Source organism: Brachyistius frenatus, unplaced genomic scaffold (assembly GCF_029030835.1).
Source record: "Brachyistius frenatus isolate BFR_SWC_R1_liver_20210118 unplaced genomic scaffold, ASM2903083v1 Contig_219, whole genome shotgun sequence".
Taxonomy (NCBI): Eukaryota; Metazoa; Chordata; class Actinopteri; family Embiotocidae; genus Brachyistius; species Brachyistius frenatus.
Genome location: NW_027210818.1, coordinates 431,733 through 447,449, shown reverse-complemented (window position 1 = coordinate 447,449; position 15,717 = coordinate 431,733). Strand labels below are relative to the sequence as shown.

Below are 15,717 nucleotides of genomic sequence, written 5' to 3'. Positions count from 1 at the left end.
GATGAACAATCACATCATGGCCTCAGACGGCAAACATCAGTGAATAAAACGGGTTGTAATCATTTATCAGAGATACTGTGTTAAGAATTCTGTTTGCAAATTCCTGTGCAGAGATATTTGTTATTATTGCAGGTCAAAGTGACTGAAAACCAACATTGCCAATAAATTACAGTCATGTGAAATAAACGATTCTTCAGCCTCCGTCTTAGAGACACATAACCACAGCATTAATTAAATGTCAAAGTGAACAAAGGTGAAATCAGGTGCTGGAAGGATGTTGAAGAGTGAGTAGAAGTAAATTATTCACACGATGCGATTCATTTATTAACAACACTGATGAAGAGCAGTGTGCTCCAAACGTCACTGGTGTCGTGGTGCTAATAAATAAACTGCATCGGCAGCTTTGAGTGTGAATAGTTTACTTTCCAATCATGAATTAAATGAACTAAGCTGCTGTGTTTGATTGAAACTAAACCAGCTGAGTCGATGAAAAGGCTGTTTTGTTGTTCTTTATCAGTGGCTCTGTTCAAACAGCAGTTTGTAATGACAACTTGATTTCCTGAAGAAAGTGAGTGTGTTGTAAGATGAAACCGTGCGTTTAAGCCTTTACAGTCGGGTAGAAACAGAACTCCTGTAACCATGGTAACTGTACGCACGAAGGGGTGCCCCTGCGTTGTATAGGGGTTACCAAGCCGGCAATGATGTCAAGCTATCAAATAAATCAAAATCCGATGCCAAAATGAATACTTGGAATAATGTACGAACGCTCCAAAGCCATCACCGAGGGACGTTTGTCTGAAAATGAAGAATCTTCCAGCTCTTTCCATTCTTCCTAATCATCCAATGACAATAATGTGCCTCTCTTTCATTCTTTGCCACCTCCCTTACAGCCACCTGTCTCTATGTGCTGCATGCCAGCATGCTACTTTATCACTCTCCCTCACACACACACACACACACACACACACACACACACACACACACACACACACACACACACACACACACACACACACACACACACACACACTGTGGTTCTTTTATTTTTGCACATACAAAAAACGGAGGGCTCAACATGATTTTTTTTCTCCTACATTGAGTGCTAGAAATGTGCACGAGATGCAATTCTTTCCCACATTTAATAAATGTGTGCACACAACATGCCGGGGTACTGACCCTGTGACAGGAAGTGTGCACCTGTGCAACAAGAGCGCACTTTGATTTCACTTATGTAAATTAAAAATAGCAACATGTGGTTGGGGTATTTCAAGCTTTCCATGTAGTAAAACGTGGCCTCGACAGACTTGATATTTTTCTTTCTGTGGGGTTCTTTGTTAAAAATGACAAATGTTTAATAAACAGTGTGAAACAAAAGTGCAGCAAATCTTTCCTTTTGTTGAGTTTTAATCTCAAACGACACACACACACACACACACACACACACACACACACACACACACACACACACACACACACACACACACACACACACACACACACACACACACACACACACACACACACACACACACACACACACACACACACACAGTGTCTACAGTTCACACACTTATAGAGGGCAGCGTAAACCCGGCTTTCATCTAATCTCGGTCCCTCGACCTTTGAAATCCTGTCACAGGTTTTTACAGCTCTTACTGTACAACAACAAATGTGAGCTCATCGTTGCTCACTCAGCAGGTGTGCTGAGTGAACAGCAGCGGAGCAAACACGGATCTTCCCGTGTGTGTACAGACAGACGAGCCGGGCCAGCAGCAGCAGCACACCGTGGGCCCGGCTGGGCCGACCACAGCCGGTGGACGGAGAGATTTACCTCTGCAGCAGAAAGAGTTAGTGTTTCTTAAAATAGAAAATAAAAAAAGAAGTATACACCTTATTTTTCATGATCTACTTGCTCCGAATAAAGCAGGACCAGGTGCTGGAATACCAAGTTGATATTAATGACATATAAAAATTGGTATCGTTTTCCTGGTTGTACCACATCTGTCCAGTAGATGCCCTTACTGCGTTTCCCAGGTTGTGATCACAGGACCTCCCTCCTGCTCTTTTGCCTCCCTCGCCAGATCTTCCGGTGGTGCCGAGTGTTCGAGCCATCTGTTACCTCGCCTGCCTCAAAACCATCATCGGTTTCTGTTAAAAGGACTTGATCGCGCTGTAATGACTGCTGGTGTGGATGTATGGATTAATAAATGACTTGCTGCTCATTTAGTATATTAAAAATGGAAGAAATTCCTTTTTTTTTTTTGGTATCTCCAGTCCATCACAGTAAAACTAAAGGCAGTTGTTGCATTCACACAATTTGTCTCCATGACGGGAAAAATGTCATGGTTGAGGGAGCAGACATGGACCACCACTGTCGGCCCACATGGCCCGAGGACCGACCCAAATAACGCCGCCATTACTGGATATACTCGGATTATTTCCTTCAGTCTCGTTTTTTTGTTTTTTTTTTGTTCACAAGACCTCACTGTGTTTCCTAAAAAGGTTTTGAAATTGTGTCACAGTGGAACCGTGTTCTTCATACATGTTTTATGTTGAACCATTTGAGCGTGCTGCTATTGGGAACCTTTGTAAAAGGGTTGCTTTTAGCAGCACAAAAGGTTCTGCGGTGGCATCAGCCCACAAAAACACTCCGTTAGACCTCCGGGCCAACGGCATCTGTTCATTGGGCTGAGTTGCATTTTCTTTCTTTGCATTTTTCCTTAAATAATCAGAGCTCTGTGCGCCCGGTAGATCAGAATAACGAAACCAAACATTCGGAGCAGCTTCTTCTTCTTTGGGCGGAGCAGCTCTGTGTTTTGCCGCGTGAATGAAACGGGCTCCATTTGGGGCATTTCATCATCTGAGCGGTCTGCATGGAGCATAAAGACAACTCAAGGATGATTTAGACTTCTGACTTGGCAATAACATGTTTAGCTGAGCTGTTTACATAAAAGTATAGAGAAAGAGCTGAGGCAGCATCTCCGAGCCAGCTCACGGAAAAACAACAGAACAAGCTTAAAATGAGGGAATTCAAATATACCAGTCAGAGCCAGAGAGGAGAGGGAGGGCAAATAATGGAGATGGTACTTTAGTCCCACTGTACAAAGTATATATGTAAATAATCAGGGAGGCAGTTCTAGATGTTTGACAGACTACCTGTAGAAAGAGAAGACAGAATATACTGATGCATGGATGCAGGATTTTAAAAATAATATTTCATCTCAGAGTGGATTCATCCAGACTGATCATTTTGCAGTCAGAAAACATGACCAAGAAACACACAAACAAACACACACACACACACACACACACACACACACACACACACACACACACACACACGGTATCATGGCAAATATGTGCACATACAACACAACAAGCAAAACATGTTATTGTCATAACGCCAATGTCTTCAGGCGTGTCTATTATACACAGCGCTTTATGGCAAAACAAAACCATGTGCAAACACATATTTATGTGCATGCTATGCCGAGGCAGCCTCCCCCCCCCCACACACACACACACACACAGCTAGAATAATCTAACAAATATTGCACCAATCTTTCCTCTCTTATTTACTACTGTTTGGAAAAAACATTTCAAAGTTGACAAGAAAGTAGCTGCAGATTATTTTTTAGATAAGAGAAGACACAACAAGTACAACATTTACCTCAAGTATTTTAAATATTACCTCAAGTATCTTAAATTAAAACACAGTTGAACAATTGATTCAAATCAGACTTGATTCTGGACACCAAGAGAAACAAAGACAAAAATCATTTCCGTGTATTTTTCTTTCCACATCCTGTAACTCTTCGTCTCCTTTTGTCCGTGTACTGTATTCATGCTTTGGTTCCTTCATGCTCCAGAGGAATTCATATTCATATTGTGTTGCTTCCGTTTTTTCATCTCATTTAAAAGTCAACAAAGAGGATTACAATGACAAAACTGTTCGGCAAGTAGAAGGATTTGGTTAAGTTTGCATGGAGCTCGTGGTCGTGGTTAAAGACCCGGTGAGAGACATGAAGTAAAAACCTCCGTGGTTAACTGTAACTGACAGTATCGGTGTCATCTCCACGGAGACCGGCAGCACCGCTGACTAGACGGACTCGTCATCAGTCCTTTGTGAACCACTGGGTCAGAATTACTTTGAAGACGACGCGGCGTCTTGGTATTTAATTTTCACTCTACCTGCCGGAGAAGATGCTTCATAGTCAAACAAAGTGTGATTCGATCCTCAGTCCCTGGAAGAGGAAATGCCGGTCTGATCGATGGCGTTGCGTTGACAGCTGCGGAGAATCGGAGGAAGTTGAGACTCTTCTCCAAACTTCTGCTTGAAACTAACCGGTTTAAATAACAACGCTGTGCCGAAGAGTTGCTTCGTAGTTAGTTGCACCAACAATGATGAAATAAACTCTTATCTCACATTTTTTTCCCTGTCATGTCCTAAAAAAGATCCTGATAGAAGGGAAGACTGAGGTGACCAAGGAGGGATCCAATCAAACTCTTTCATCTATCCAGCGTGTTCTCTGGCAGGCAAATAGTGCCGACGCGTCATTTTTAAAGTCATTTTGATCTGGTGGTTTACAACAGATTGGTTTTGTAGCGCTATTTTACAGTGAAGTCTACGGAGAGGGTCGTATGTTTTTCCCCAAAAAGGGGGCGGGGACGTTTCTGAAAGCCAAAGTTCCCGGACGTGCCGGTCGGATCTATTTTACAGAGTTCAGGCTGATTCGGATATTCACACGTATATATTTGAACCAGCGTAGACGATTAGCTTCGCCGTGTAAGACGATATGAGCGGCGAGGACCTTCCAGCAACTGAGCTGCTGAGCGCAAACAGAAAGCTGCCGGTGCCTTTGATCAAACTGCCCTCTGATGTCAACAGTGATGACTGTCGATGTACGACGACGCTGGACAAGCAGTTTTCTCAACACCTTGTGTTTTTTTGTGTTTCGTTAGAGTATCTGATCAGGCGGCTTCCTGATCAATAACCACCTTCTGTCCTGTCTTCTCCTCTCTGATAACATCGTCCAGCGGCTTATCGTTTTTTTTGTAGAATGGATGTTACAAAGGGAACCGAAGGATTGTAGGGGCTAAGCGACAAAAGCATTGCACGCAATGCATCCTGGTACATGTAGGCACTGGCAGCCGCTCGTAGGAAAACTCGGCGTTTGTTTAGACAGCAGCACTGAGAAAGTCATTGCTTCAATTGGCAACTTCCTCACTGACATCCACATAAAAAGTGGTGAACTTCCCCTTTAATTACACTTTTTAAACAGCCTATTGCTCTCATCTTCGAGCTAAAGCTAGTCCACCATGCTAATGGCTCCTGTTAACCCTCACAGGCTAAAGCAAGTTAACTGCTAAATCACTGGCGCTCACTTTCCATTGAAATCAATGAGCAGATGTGTTAACGTAACTACAGACATCCTTTACTCGTCTCAGTCTACAACCCCGTTTGTCGGGACAGGGACTATTTTGCATCACTTCTTCTTTTAACAACACTCTGTAAACGTCTGGGGAACTGAGGAGACGCGTTGCTGGAGTTTTGAAAGTGAAATGTTGTCCCACTCCTGCCTGACAAGATTTCAGCTGCTCAACAGTTTCTTTTCATGATGCGCCAAATATTTTCAAATGGAGACAGGTCTGGACTGCAGGTTGGCCAGTTTAGCAGCCGGACTCTTCTACTATGGAGCCGTGCTGTTGGAACACGGGCAGAATGTGGTTTGCTGAAATCAGCGTCTGGATGGACACATTATTGCTCCAAAACCGATATATATCTCGTTCAGCATTAATGGGACCTTTCCAGATGTGCAAGCCACCCAGCCCATGTGCACTAATGCACACTCATGCCATGACGGCAGCTGGCTTTTGAACTGTGCGCTATTAACAAGCCGGATGGTCCCTCTCCCCTGTAGCCCAAAAGACACTTTTATACTGTCAGAAAAGTGTCCATCACGCTCCAGTCCCGTAAGTCAGTTTTATAGTAACCAAAGTCTCATAATGTCCACGCTGGACACACCAGTGGTTCTCACAACATTAGTTATTAAACACAATCAAATCTCCCCACCGAGCACAGACTGTTTACCATCTACTGTAGGAACCTCTTATAGAACCGAAGGCACTGAACAACAACAACCTACAGATGTGTATCTTAAAAAAAAAAAAATCACACACGAGGCCACTGTAGAAGAAGATAAAATCCTGTTTCATTTACAGTGACAACATGGAGAGAGAGAGAGAGAGAGAGAGAGAGAGACCCCCATTAATGTGAAACATGAATAATTGACTTAGTGAAAGAATTCCCAGGAGAGGATTGGAGGAGGGGTGGGGGTGGGGGGGGGCTTCATCATTGGGAAGAGATGGAGAAGTCACCATTGGGAACATCCCAGGGAACACCACTCCCAAAACATATGAGCACACACACACACACACACACACACACACACACACACACACACACACACACACACACACACACACACACACACACACACACACACACACACAGAGAGAGAGAGAGAGAGAGAGAGAGGGGGGGGGGAGCACGACAACATAGAGCAAGAGAATGCAAAGATAAAGATGGCTACCGTTATTACTACAGCAGCACAGAAATAATAAGCAAGAGAGTAACGGAGACACAGAGATAGATAGATAGATAGATAGATAGATAGATAGATAGATAGATAGATAGATAGATAGATAGATAGATAGATAGATAGATAGATAGATAGATAGATAGATAGATAGATAGATAGATAGATAGATAGATAGATAGATAGATAGATAGATAGATAGATAGATATTTTGCTGCATTAACCTTTTTCCTGTGCTGCTGTTTTGTTTTTCTCTGTTTTCCATCCGTTGGACATCCCTCTGTAGTCGTGCAGTTAGCTTCCTACTTCCTCTACCCTTCCCTCCATCCTTCATCCATCTCTCCTTCCCTCCTGTTTCTCATCTTTCCTGCTGTCTACCTCCTCCTGTGGATGTGTTTTACACATGTACTGCACTGTGTGCCAATGCAAATATGTTGATTCTGCATTATCATTAATGTATATGTATGTGTGTGTGTGTGTGTGGATACAAGTGCTCTATAATTTCTGCATGCTCACTCAAAAAACATTTGTGTGTGTTTGTGTGGATTGTCATTGCTGTGTGTGTGTGTGTGTGTGTGTGTGTGTGTGTGTGTGTGTGTGTGTGTGTGTGTGTGTGTGTGTGTGTGTGTGTGTGTGTGTGTGTGTGTGTGTGTGTGTGTGTGTGTGTGTGTGTGTGTGTGTGTTCTTACCTGAGGCCTGGAGGAGGGGGGCTGTGTGTGAGTGCGTCGCGGCCGCGGTCGGGAGGCAGTGTAGTGCCTTAGAGTCTGTCCCTGGGTGGGTAGAGGCTCCATGGGAGAAGCGGGGGGTCTGGAGCCGCGGAGGGGGCCTGGGCTGGGGCCGCAGCCGGGGAAGGGAGCCTCTGGTTGGTGTAAGCCTCCGCGGCCGGCTGCCTCCTCCTCTGGAGCTCGAGCGGAGACGGAGCAAAGGAGGGGGAGACTGGGAGGAGGAAAGAACGATGCTCCTCTCGCTCCTGATATCGCCTCTGCAGCATCCACTGCCACCACCTCCCCCTCCCTCCACCTCCTCCCCCTTTGTCCTGGAGGGGAGGGGGACGGGGAAGTGCACGGAGAAGGGGAGGGGCTTAAGGTCGTGAGTGACAGTGGGGTTGCTGCCGGCAACCGGGGGAGGCCACACCTTCCTCCTACGTCGTCCTCTTCGGCACCTCCTCCCCTCTCTCTCTCCGCTCTCCGGTCCCTGGTCTGCTGCTCCCAGTCTGCATCCAGGAGACCTGCAAGAGGAGCAATATGACCGACGAGAGCACGAGGCACAAAGAGAGATGATGAGAGGGGAAGGGAAGGATGGAGCGGCCATCCAGCCCACGCAGTGAGCGTACTGTATATACGCATATGTAGGGAGGCGGGGGGAGAATGGACGAGAAGGAGTCGAGAGGAAGGAATAATCAGTTCAGCGTAGAGAGAGGAAGCAGAGCAGCAGATGGATGCGGCAGTCGTACTGTACCGAGTTATCATCCGAGTCGCACAGGACAAGGCGGAATAAAGTCCGGCTAAATGTTCCTCTATCTCGGCTTCAGTGTCAATATTTGAGGGCCGTTTGTAATGCAAATTGATGAATACATTTAAGAAAACCCCCAAATAACAACATCCAAATGTGTTGGTCACAATATTTCATAAAATATTGACCTCATTGTTTTTGTGACCTATATATGTCAAACACAACACAGCGTGCGATCTGGTTTTGTTGTTATCACCCCTTTTAAAGCTCCCGTCCCATCAAACAAAAGGAGTGGGGGTGGGGGTAGGGTGTTGTGAACCAAAGTGCCTCACATCCCTCCCTCCATCCTCCCCCAGCCCCCCATGTTTTCTCCCCTCCCCTCCTCCATCTTCTCCCCCATGGTGGAAGTCACTGGTGTGAGAGTAAACAGGCTATGCTCCAATTAGCCAAACGGAGCCGCACGTCTGCCACAGAACGGTTCAGCTCGGAGATGAACAGACATGAGGAGGAGGTTCAGATTCAGACTGCTGCAGCACCACAACAGATTTAAAACATGCAGTTGTAATACCATCATTACATTAATACATTCAATTATGATCACTGTGGACGGTACTGGGTTTATGGTACTATACTTATGATGTTATTTTGTTATTTAGCAGATATGTTGAAATTAATTTCTGTCTTCAGATCTTCAGGTGATTATAAATGATAGTTAATGTCTACACAGCTGTTTGCTAACATGTGGAGTACAGTAAAGAACATTTGTCAACCATCTAATTTTAGTCCTTTTAAAACACTACATACCGTTTTATTTTTAATAGAGTTTTAGTAAGTGGTTGTTTTTATTGTTGCAGTTTGCTATTTCATGTACTTAATGTCTTTTACCCTGCACATGCAGATTGAATTGAACTATAATTCGAGGAATATCTGTCTGTTTGTCCTCGGCGTATCTCCTCAACCGTCCGTCCCACCTGCTTCAAACTCCGTAGGTGTGTCCTGGGGACCCGAGGTCCCAGTGCGTTCAGTGCGATTTGGAGACGCGACACGTACCGTATTTATAGATTTTCAGAAAAAAGGTGACTGGAAAATGCCTGAAAAAGCAGTCCACTTTGACTCCCCCTACCCTGCCGGGACCGCAGAGCAGCGGGACAGACAAAGTCGAGTGTTTCCACAGCGACTTTTTCTTTTTAAGAAACTTCCTTAACCATCAAAACACGTCGGAGCAGCACCCAAGTGCTTTCACTTTTAATTTCACATAAGCCGAATGAAAAAACTACCGAAGAGCTGCATTATTGTGTATGTGTATGCATTTTACTGCTATAGATGGTTGTGCTCATTTTAATAACTACTTGCTTGGGTTGTTTAATCTACAGCAAAACTGTATATGATCATTATATATTTATATCGTTGCTTAAATGATAAAAATACATAAACAATACCACAAACATGCTATTTTCAACTGCAGTAGTTTAGAGAACGGAGGCGACATCCGACATCATCGGACAACACCGTCATCGGGGGTTTCTCTTACTTTTAATTGAAGCGGCGGGCCTCAGGCTCATGGAGAACAAACTGTTTCTCCACACTGCCGGACTGTACTGTGATGGAGAGGGAGGAGTTAGGAAGAGTCAGTTTCAACACAGAAATGAATGAGAGCAGATTGAATGGAGGGACTGAGTGTGTGTGTGTGTGTGTGTGTGTGTGTGTGTGTGTGTGTGTGTGTGTGTGTGTGTGTGTGTGTGTGTGTGTGTGTGTGTGTGTGTGTGCGTGTGTCCTCACGTCATCTGTTGGGAAGTCGCTGTTGACCAGTCGCAGCTCCGGGATGGTGATTCTCTGAGGGCCGCACGAGGTTTCTTTTATTAGGCAGTCCTAAACAGCAAATAAAAAAAAAACACATCTCCAATAATGAATACGATGTGTTGTTGACTGACAAGTGTATGGAATAAAATGTGTGACAAAGTTCTCCAATAATATGTAATTGCTGCATAATTATAATCATGTAATAATACAACAACATTTCAGGAAGATATTGTGGTCTTATGAAGAGGAACATGAAGAAGACGTGATGGATTTACAGTGAACCCTCGTTTATCGCGGGGGTTACGTTCCAAATAGAGACCGTGATAGGTGAAATCCGTGAAGTAGGAACCTTTATTTTTTTTACAATTATTATACAATGAAATACTCCATAATACATTGAAACCAAAGAACAAAACCTTTTTACAAGCCCAAGCATTTGTTTAACAAATAAAAGTACTGTATAAATGTGTTTTTTTTAACAAATAACTACTGTACTGTAAAATAATAATTTTAATCATCAATACGAACTGAAGGCTTCAAATTGCTGAGATCGGCACCGCCCCACTGCGACCCGAGTCATTGGATTAGAACGGGAGGAAATGAAAAATGATTATGAAAACAAATACAAAGTACAAAGTACAGTCGGACAAATAGTGACTCGTGTATTTCACTGCTCTTTTGACTGAGCCGCTGCATCCTGACTCCGCTCTGCAGCGGTTCTTTCTTCTAAAGCCGGCGGTGCAGGTGTGGTTTTTCGAGAGAAGAACATAGTTATCGGTAGTTGTTGTCGCTCTTTTTTCTTCTGGGCAAAAAGATTCTTATAAACCGACATGCCACCATCGATTATTTTTAATTTGGCAAGCTGTTTTACGTACGTGTACATATTAAACCGCAACGTTATTGACAAACAGGTAGAGAAGAAGCGGAGAGACTGTTTAGCCAATCAGAATGCAGAACACAATGCACGATGCAAATCCGTGAAGTAGCGAGACCGTGAAAGGTGAACCGCGTTATAGCGAGGGTTCACTGTATTGGAAGTTGTATTTCTTCATTTTTGAGGGCAGAAATTACATTTTGTCTTGTTGATCACAGTAGATTCAATCAGAGCATTTCTTTGTATTTTACTTTTGTGTTTGTGTCCTTTAAAACTGTTCATCATTTTTATTTAGTTAGTAAAACAATGTGTCATGTTTGTGTATTGTATGAGTTGAATAAAGTCTGTCTTTGTATTGTCACTATATGTCAATTATGAAAACCTCAGGAATAGTAGCTGCTGCAATGCAAAGGCTAATGGGGATCTAAAAAAACAAACAAACAAACATACATGGATGTTAATGTTTCCATCTGATTTGAAATAAGACAGAAAACAACATATTTGGTGTGGAGGTGTTTCTGATCACTGCAGGTCCCACTGGTGTCCGGCAACAGTTCACGTGTCATTAAATGAATATTTTGCCATACAATATCCTGAGTAATAAATATGAAATGTGTGATCACCACACAAGCAGCTGTTTACCACTTTGTCCTGCGCCGTCGTCAGGTCCTGCAGCACTCCTTCCACGATGCTCTCGGCCAGAGTGACGCTCAGCGCTCGTCTCACTTCGCTGCAGCAAAGAAACAACGGAAACACAGTTCGACTGCAGCGGTTCGAAGAGCGAAGACAACACATTAACGGTGAATCATCAATATCCATCTGGTCGCCTTTAACACAGCTGGTGTTACCGTTGTAACTCTGTCACATCGTGATGTCGTGTCAGACAGCAGACTGGTCGGTAATATATTCAGAGAGCAGCGACTCAGTTTGTTGGTCCACAAATATCTGCAGGCCTGAAAATGTCTCCTTTTCTATTTGATTCTAGTTTCTGTACCTATTATAACAAAGATCCACGTGCGTTGCAGTGTAATGTGCAGTTTTCTACAGTAAAAACTGCTTCCACTTCCTGATGTGGTATCAGCTGTTGTGTCGGAGCTCATCATGCTGCTTCGGTCCTGAACATGTTTCTTGCTCCTTCGATGTAAATAAAATGCAGTAAAACACATTTGCAGCCTTCGAGTCGGACAAATAAATGTCACTTTGAAATGTTTTAGATTCACAGTGAGCCAGAAGCTCAGGAATCACTTCATTTATTTCATCAGTCAGTGATCTCTGATGAAAACTGAATGTGCAGTAAATAAGGATAAATCAGTAAATCTACTGGTACGAGTCATACAGTCGATGATCTGTGGTGATGAAATGGTGTGAAAGAGGTCTTCGGTCTTCTGTTATTACCGCAGTCTGCAGCTGATGAGGTTCCCCGTCTTCTCCACCAGAGTCCTGCTCAGGAACACGCGTGTCTGTCGGCTTCTCTTGGACACGCACTCCGACAGACCGTCGCACACGCTGGACCGCCGGACCGCCCGCGGGCACGCTGCCTCCGCGCATCTCATCAGGCCCTGAGCCGACTCCTGCAACACACAGACGGGGTCGAGACGGGGAACCAAACAAGAACGAGTCCCCCCTCAGGACCGGGCTGGAGCTTCATCTCAGAGTCACTCTGGACTGTCCCGAGGATGTCCTCCTCAGACCGTCCGATTCACTTCTGTCCTCTTGTGGGGGACGTGAATCTGAGACTTCAACAATATTAATGCAATCCGCTCCGTTCCTGCTGTGCTGCACAGGGGACATCCAGGGCTTTACTGATGCAATAGTTGGAGGGGTTTGGCTAACAGGGCGCATGGACTTTCTTTTCAAAATGACGGGCATCTTAACTTCTACATTCTAGGTAATTGGTCCATTTTTTTTGGGAGAATATTATGTTTCTGTTGCTAATAATCAAATTGTTTCTTGAATCTGAGAGTCTTAACTTCAATTTAGTAAGATTTCAGAAGTGTACAGTAATTCTTTCAAAATCCAACTTTTATTCAGGGTCCTCTGTAGTGGACAGCAGGACTCGCTAACTGTCATTTTGAACCAATTTCCATACTTCAGGAAGCGGAGAGGATTTTACTCAAAGGGGAAAGTCCAGGGGAGACTGAGCACGAAGACAAGCGTCCTCTATGAGAGGTTATTTTGAAAAATTATGTTTTAGTGTTCTTATTTTCATTAAATGGAAAGACATTTGAACAGAAATACACATGAAAAATAATAAAATATCTTTAATCAACCAAGACGTGATGTCCACTACCAGGGGCAGTAACATGTTTCCTTTAACTACAATACTTAAATGATCTACATTTTGCAAAACCCTTTTCCCTCTGGGCCTCAGCAGGGTATTAAAGTATATCTGGGAAATGAGATTATTACACAGAAAAACATTAGATAGACTAAATTAAATTTGTGTAGATTAATATGATTTTATTGGGAAGAGTTTTTTGCTCCGAACCTAAAAGCCTTTTGTTTTTTTGCACATGTTGCACGTCAACAGACAGAATCAGATGTAATCACTGGAACTGACTTGCAGGCTCAGAAATTTAAGCACTGTTGTCAGTCATATTAAAGAAACTGACATCCTTCTCTTAACTTCCACTATTTGTTAATCTCTGGACGACACAGATAAGGCTAATTCCTCATTCAATTTATTGTCTGCAAGCAATTCTATTGGCCAATTGTAAATGACTCCCATTGCATCCAGGTGTGTGCAGCTTGTTTAATGAGCACAGACTGTATTGTGTGCAGCGGCAGGTGATGCGTGTAGATGTAAAGTGAGTTCTGTGCACGCTCTGATAAATGAGGCCCCCGGTGAACCTGCTGCACGCTCACTTCATCTGTTGCTATGTGCAGCGTGTCTGTTCACTGACTGGGGAACGAGAGGAGGAACAGAAATGCCCTCGATACTGCGTGTGGAGAGAGAAATGGATGTAATCCTCTGTAACTGTCGGAAGACCAACAAAATGAGTCTGATTTTCTGAAGGTGTAACATCACATGCAAACTTCACACCACCCGCAAGAAAATGTCCCGGCTGATCTACTAACGACGTGCAGCGAGGATTGCTTCTTCCAAACGAGCATTTTAACACCGCTAAATGCATGATGTAATATTGGAGCGTTTCTACTTGATAGTTCATGTCGTACCATCTGCTATTGATCTCTTTGGTTTTTCCCACTGCATTGACTTTCTTGCTGATAATCTCCCACGTAGAGTTCTCTTCTCGTTATATTTATATTTCTTAATTTCAAAGGGATCAAATTTCCTTTTCTTTTTGCGGTCGTTCTGTTTTTCATGGCTGGAATCACTTTAAAACACGCAAACGAAATAGAGCGCGATTTGCACCAGATATCGATGACGCGAACACTCTTCGGAAATCACCCGTAAAATAAATGTTAAAAACCTTTGGAATAAACACGCAATTTAGTCCCCTTTATTTGAGATGTTAGTAAATCAGGCCCACGCTGTACTATCACCTCTCCTGTGAACAGAGATGTAAGAGTTACTGAGTTGGGTGTGTGCTTGTTGTCAGCAGGGCTCTAATGTGGCCCGTGAGATGAGGCTGAGTTTCTGAACGTGTACCTGAATGTTTCTGGTGAACTCATCCGTCAGAGCAGCAGCAGCGTCAGTGAGGATGTTGTTCACCACGTCTCCATCGGGGGCGCACGTCCTGCCTGCCTCATACAGAGAGGGAAGCAGCTGCACAAGGAAAAATGAGGTGGCAAGCTTCATTTATACTGCCTGGTCACTTTATTAGGAACCCCTAGATTAGACTTAAAACTTTCCTTTTTGATAAAGCTTCCAGTAAGAGATGCTCAGGTGACCCTGAACCATCCTGCAGTTCTGCTGTTATAAGCCGAGGCTGCTGGGGGAGCTTCTTTCCTCTCACTCTTTCACTCTCTACAACTCATATCTCACCATCACATCTCATTAACTTCATGCTTTCTCTCTCCCAGAGTTTCTTCTTATTGTCTGTTGTCTCCATTCAGTTCCTTCACTCGTGTAGTTTCTCTTCTTTCTTTTCCAGATGTCCCGTCATGGAGCTGCACATCTCTGCGATTGTCGACCCACCAACGGTTCACATCTTCTATCTCTATGCTGTCCTTTTCTCTCTCTGCTCTCCTCTCACCCCAACCGGTCGAGGCAGATGCTCCGCCCACCTCTGAGCCTGGTTCTGTCGGAGGTTTCTTTCTGTTAAAGGGAGTTTTTCTTCCCTTTGTTGGAGGTTTTTCTCCCTTAAAGTAGTTTTTTTTCCCTCCTAGCTTATGTTGTTGTGTTTCTCTGTATAATGTTGTAAAGTTCTGCTATAAGGACTTTAATGTGTTAAGTGCCATGAAATAACCTGTTTTGATTTGGCGCTTTATAAATAAAATTGAATTGAATAGAATATCTTTGTAAAGGCAGATTTCATGGCCGAGCTGTGGCATCAGCTCCCGTCAGATTTTACATGTAGAATTAATGACATGCGTACTGACTGCATGTACACATGTAATGACTGCACACGCTGTAGTGATGATGATGATAATGATGATGATGATGGTTGCCAGGTCTTCAGTACCTTGTACGCCTCCCTGCTATTCTGCAGCACCTCGTGTGCCGTCAGGACGTCCGCCTGCACTTCCTGCACGTTACACCGTCTCAGACGTTGGAGGCTGTCCTCCAGCTGCCGACACATCCCCGCGAGCAGCTGGAAGGAGGACGGACACAGAGAGAGCCGAAGACACAGATTGACACGGAGAGAGATGAAGACACAGACCGACACAGAGAACCGAAGACATGGAAAGAGCCGAAGACATGGAGAGATGAAGACATAGTGAGAGACGAAGACATGGAAAGAGACGAAGACACAGAGAACCGAAGACATGGAGAGAGACGAAGACACAGACCGACACAGAGAACCGAAGACATGGAGAGAGACGAAGACACGGAGAGAGACGAAGACACAGACCGACACAGAAAAC

General features: G+C 44.1%; 1 protein-coding gene across 1 annotated transcript in view; it reads right to left on the bottom strand.

Annotated features, from left to right (window-relative positions):
• carmil2 (capping protein regulator and myosin 1 linker 2) overlaps positions 1-15,717 on the bottom strand; it is a 47,919-nt gene that overhangs the window by 14,545 nt on the left and 17,657 nt on the right. Inside the window, exons 25-31 of the mRNA XM_069719601.1 lie at positions 15,315-15,443; positions 14,339-14,455; positions 12,121-12,296; positions 11,368-11,455; positions 9,831-9,920; positions 9,583-9,649; positions 7,289-7,827 (exon numbers count right to left, since the gene is read on the bottom strand). Of these exons, the coding sequence (XP_069575702.1) occupies positions 7,289-7,827; positions 9,583-9,649; positions 9,831-9,920; positions 11,368-11,455; positions 12,121-12,296; positions 14,339-14,455; positions 15,315-15,443 (1,206 nt within the window). The remainder of the gene's footprint in view (positions 1-7,288; positions 7,828-9,582; positions 9,650-9,830; positions 9,921-11,367; positions 11,456-12,120; positions 12,297-14,338; positions 14,456-15,314; positions 15,444-15,717) is intronic.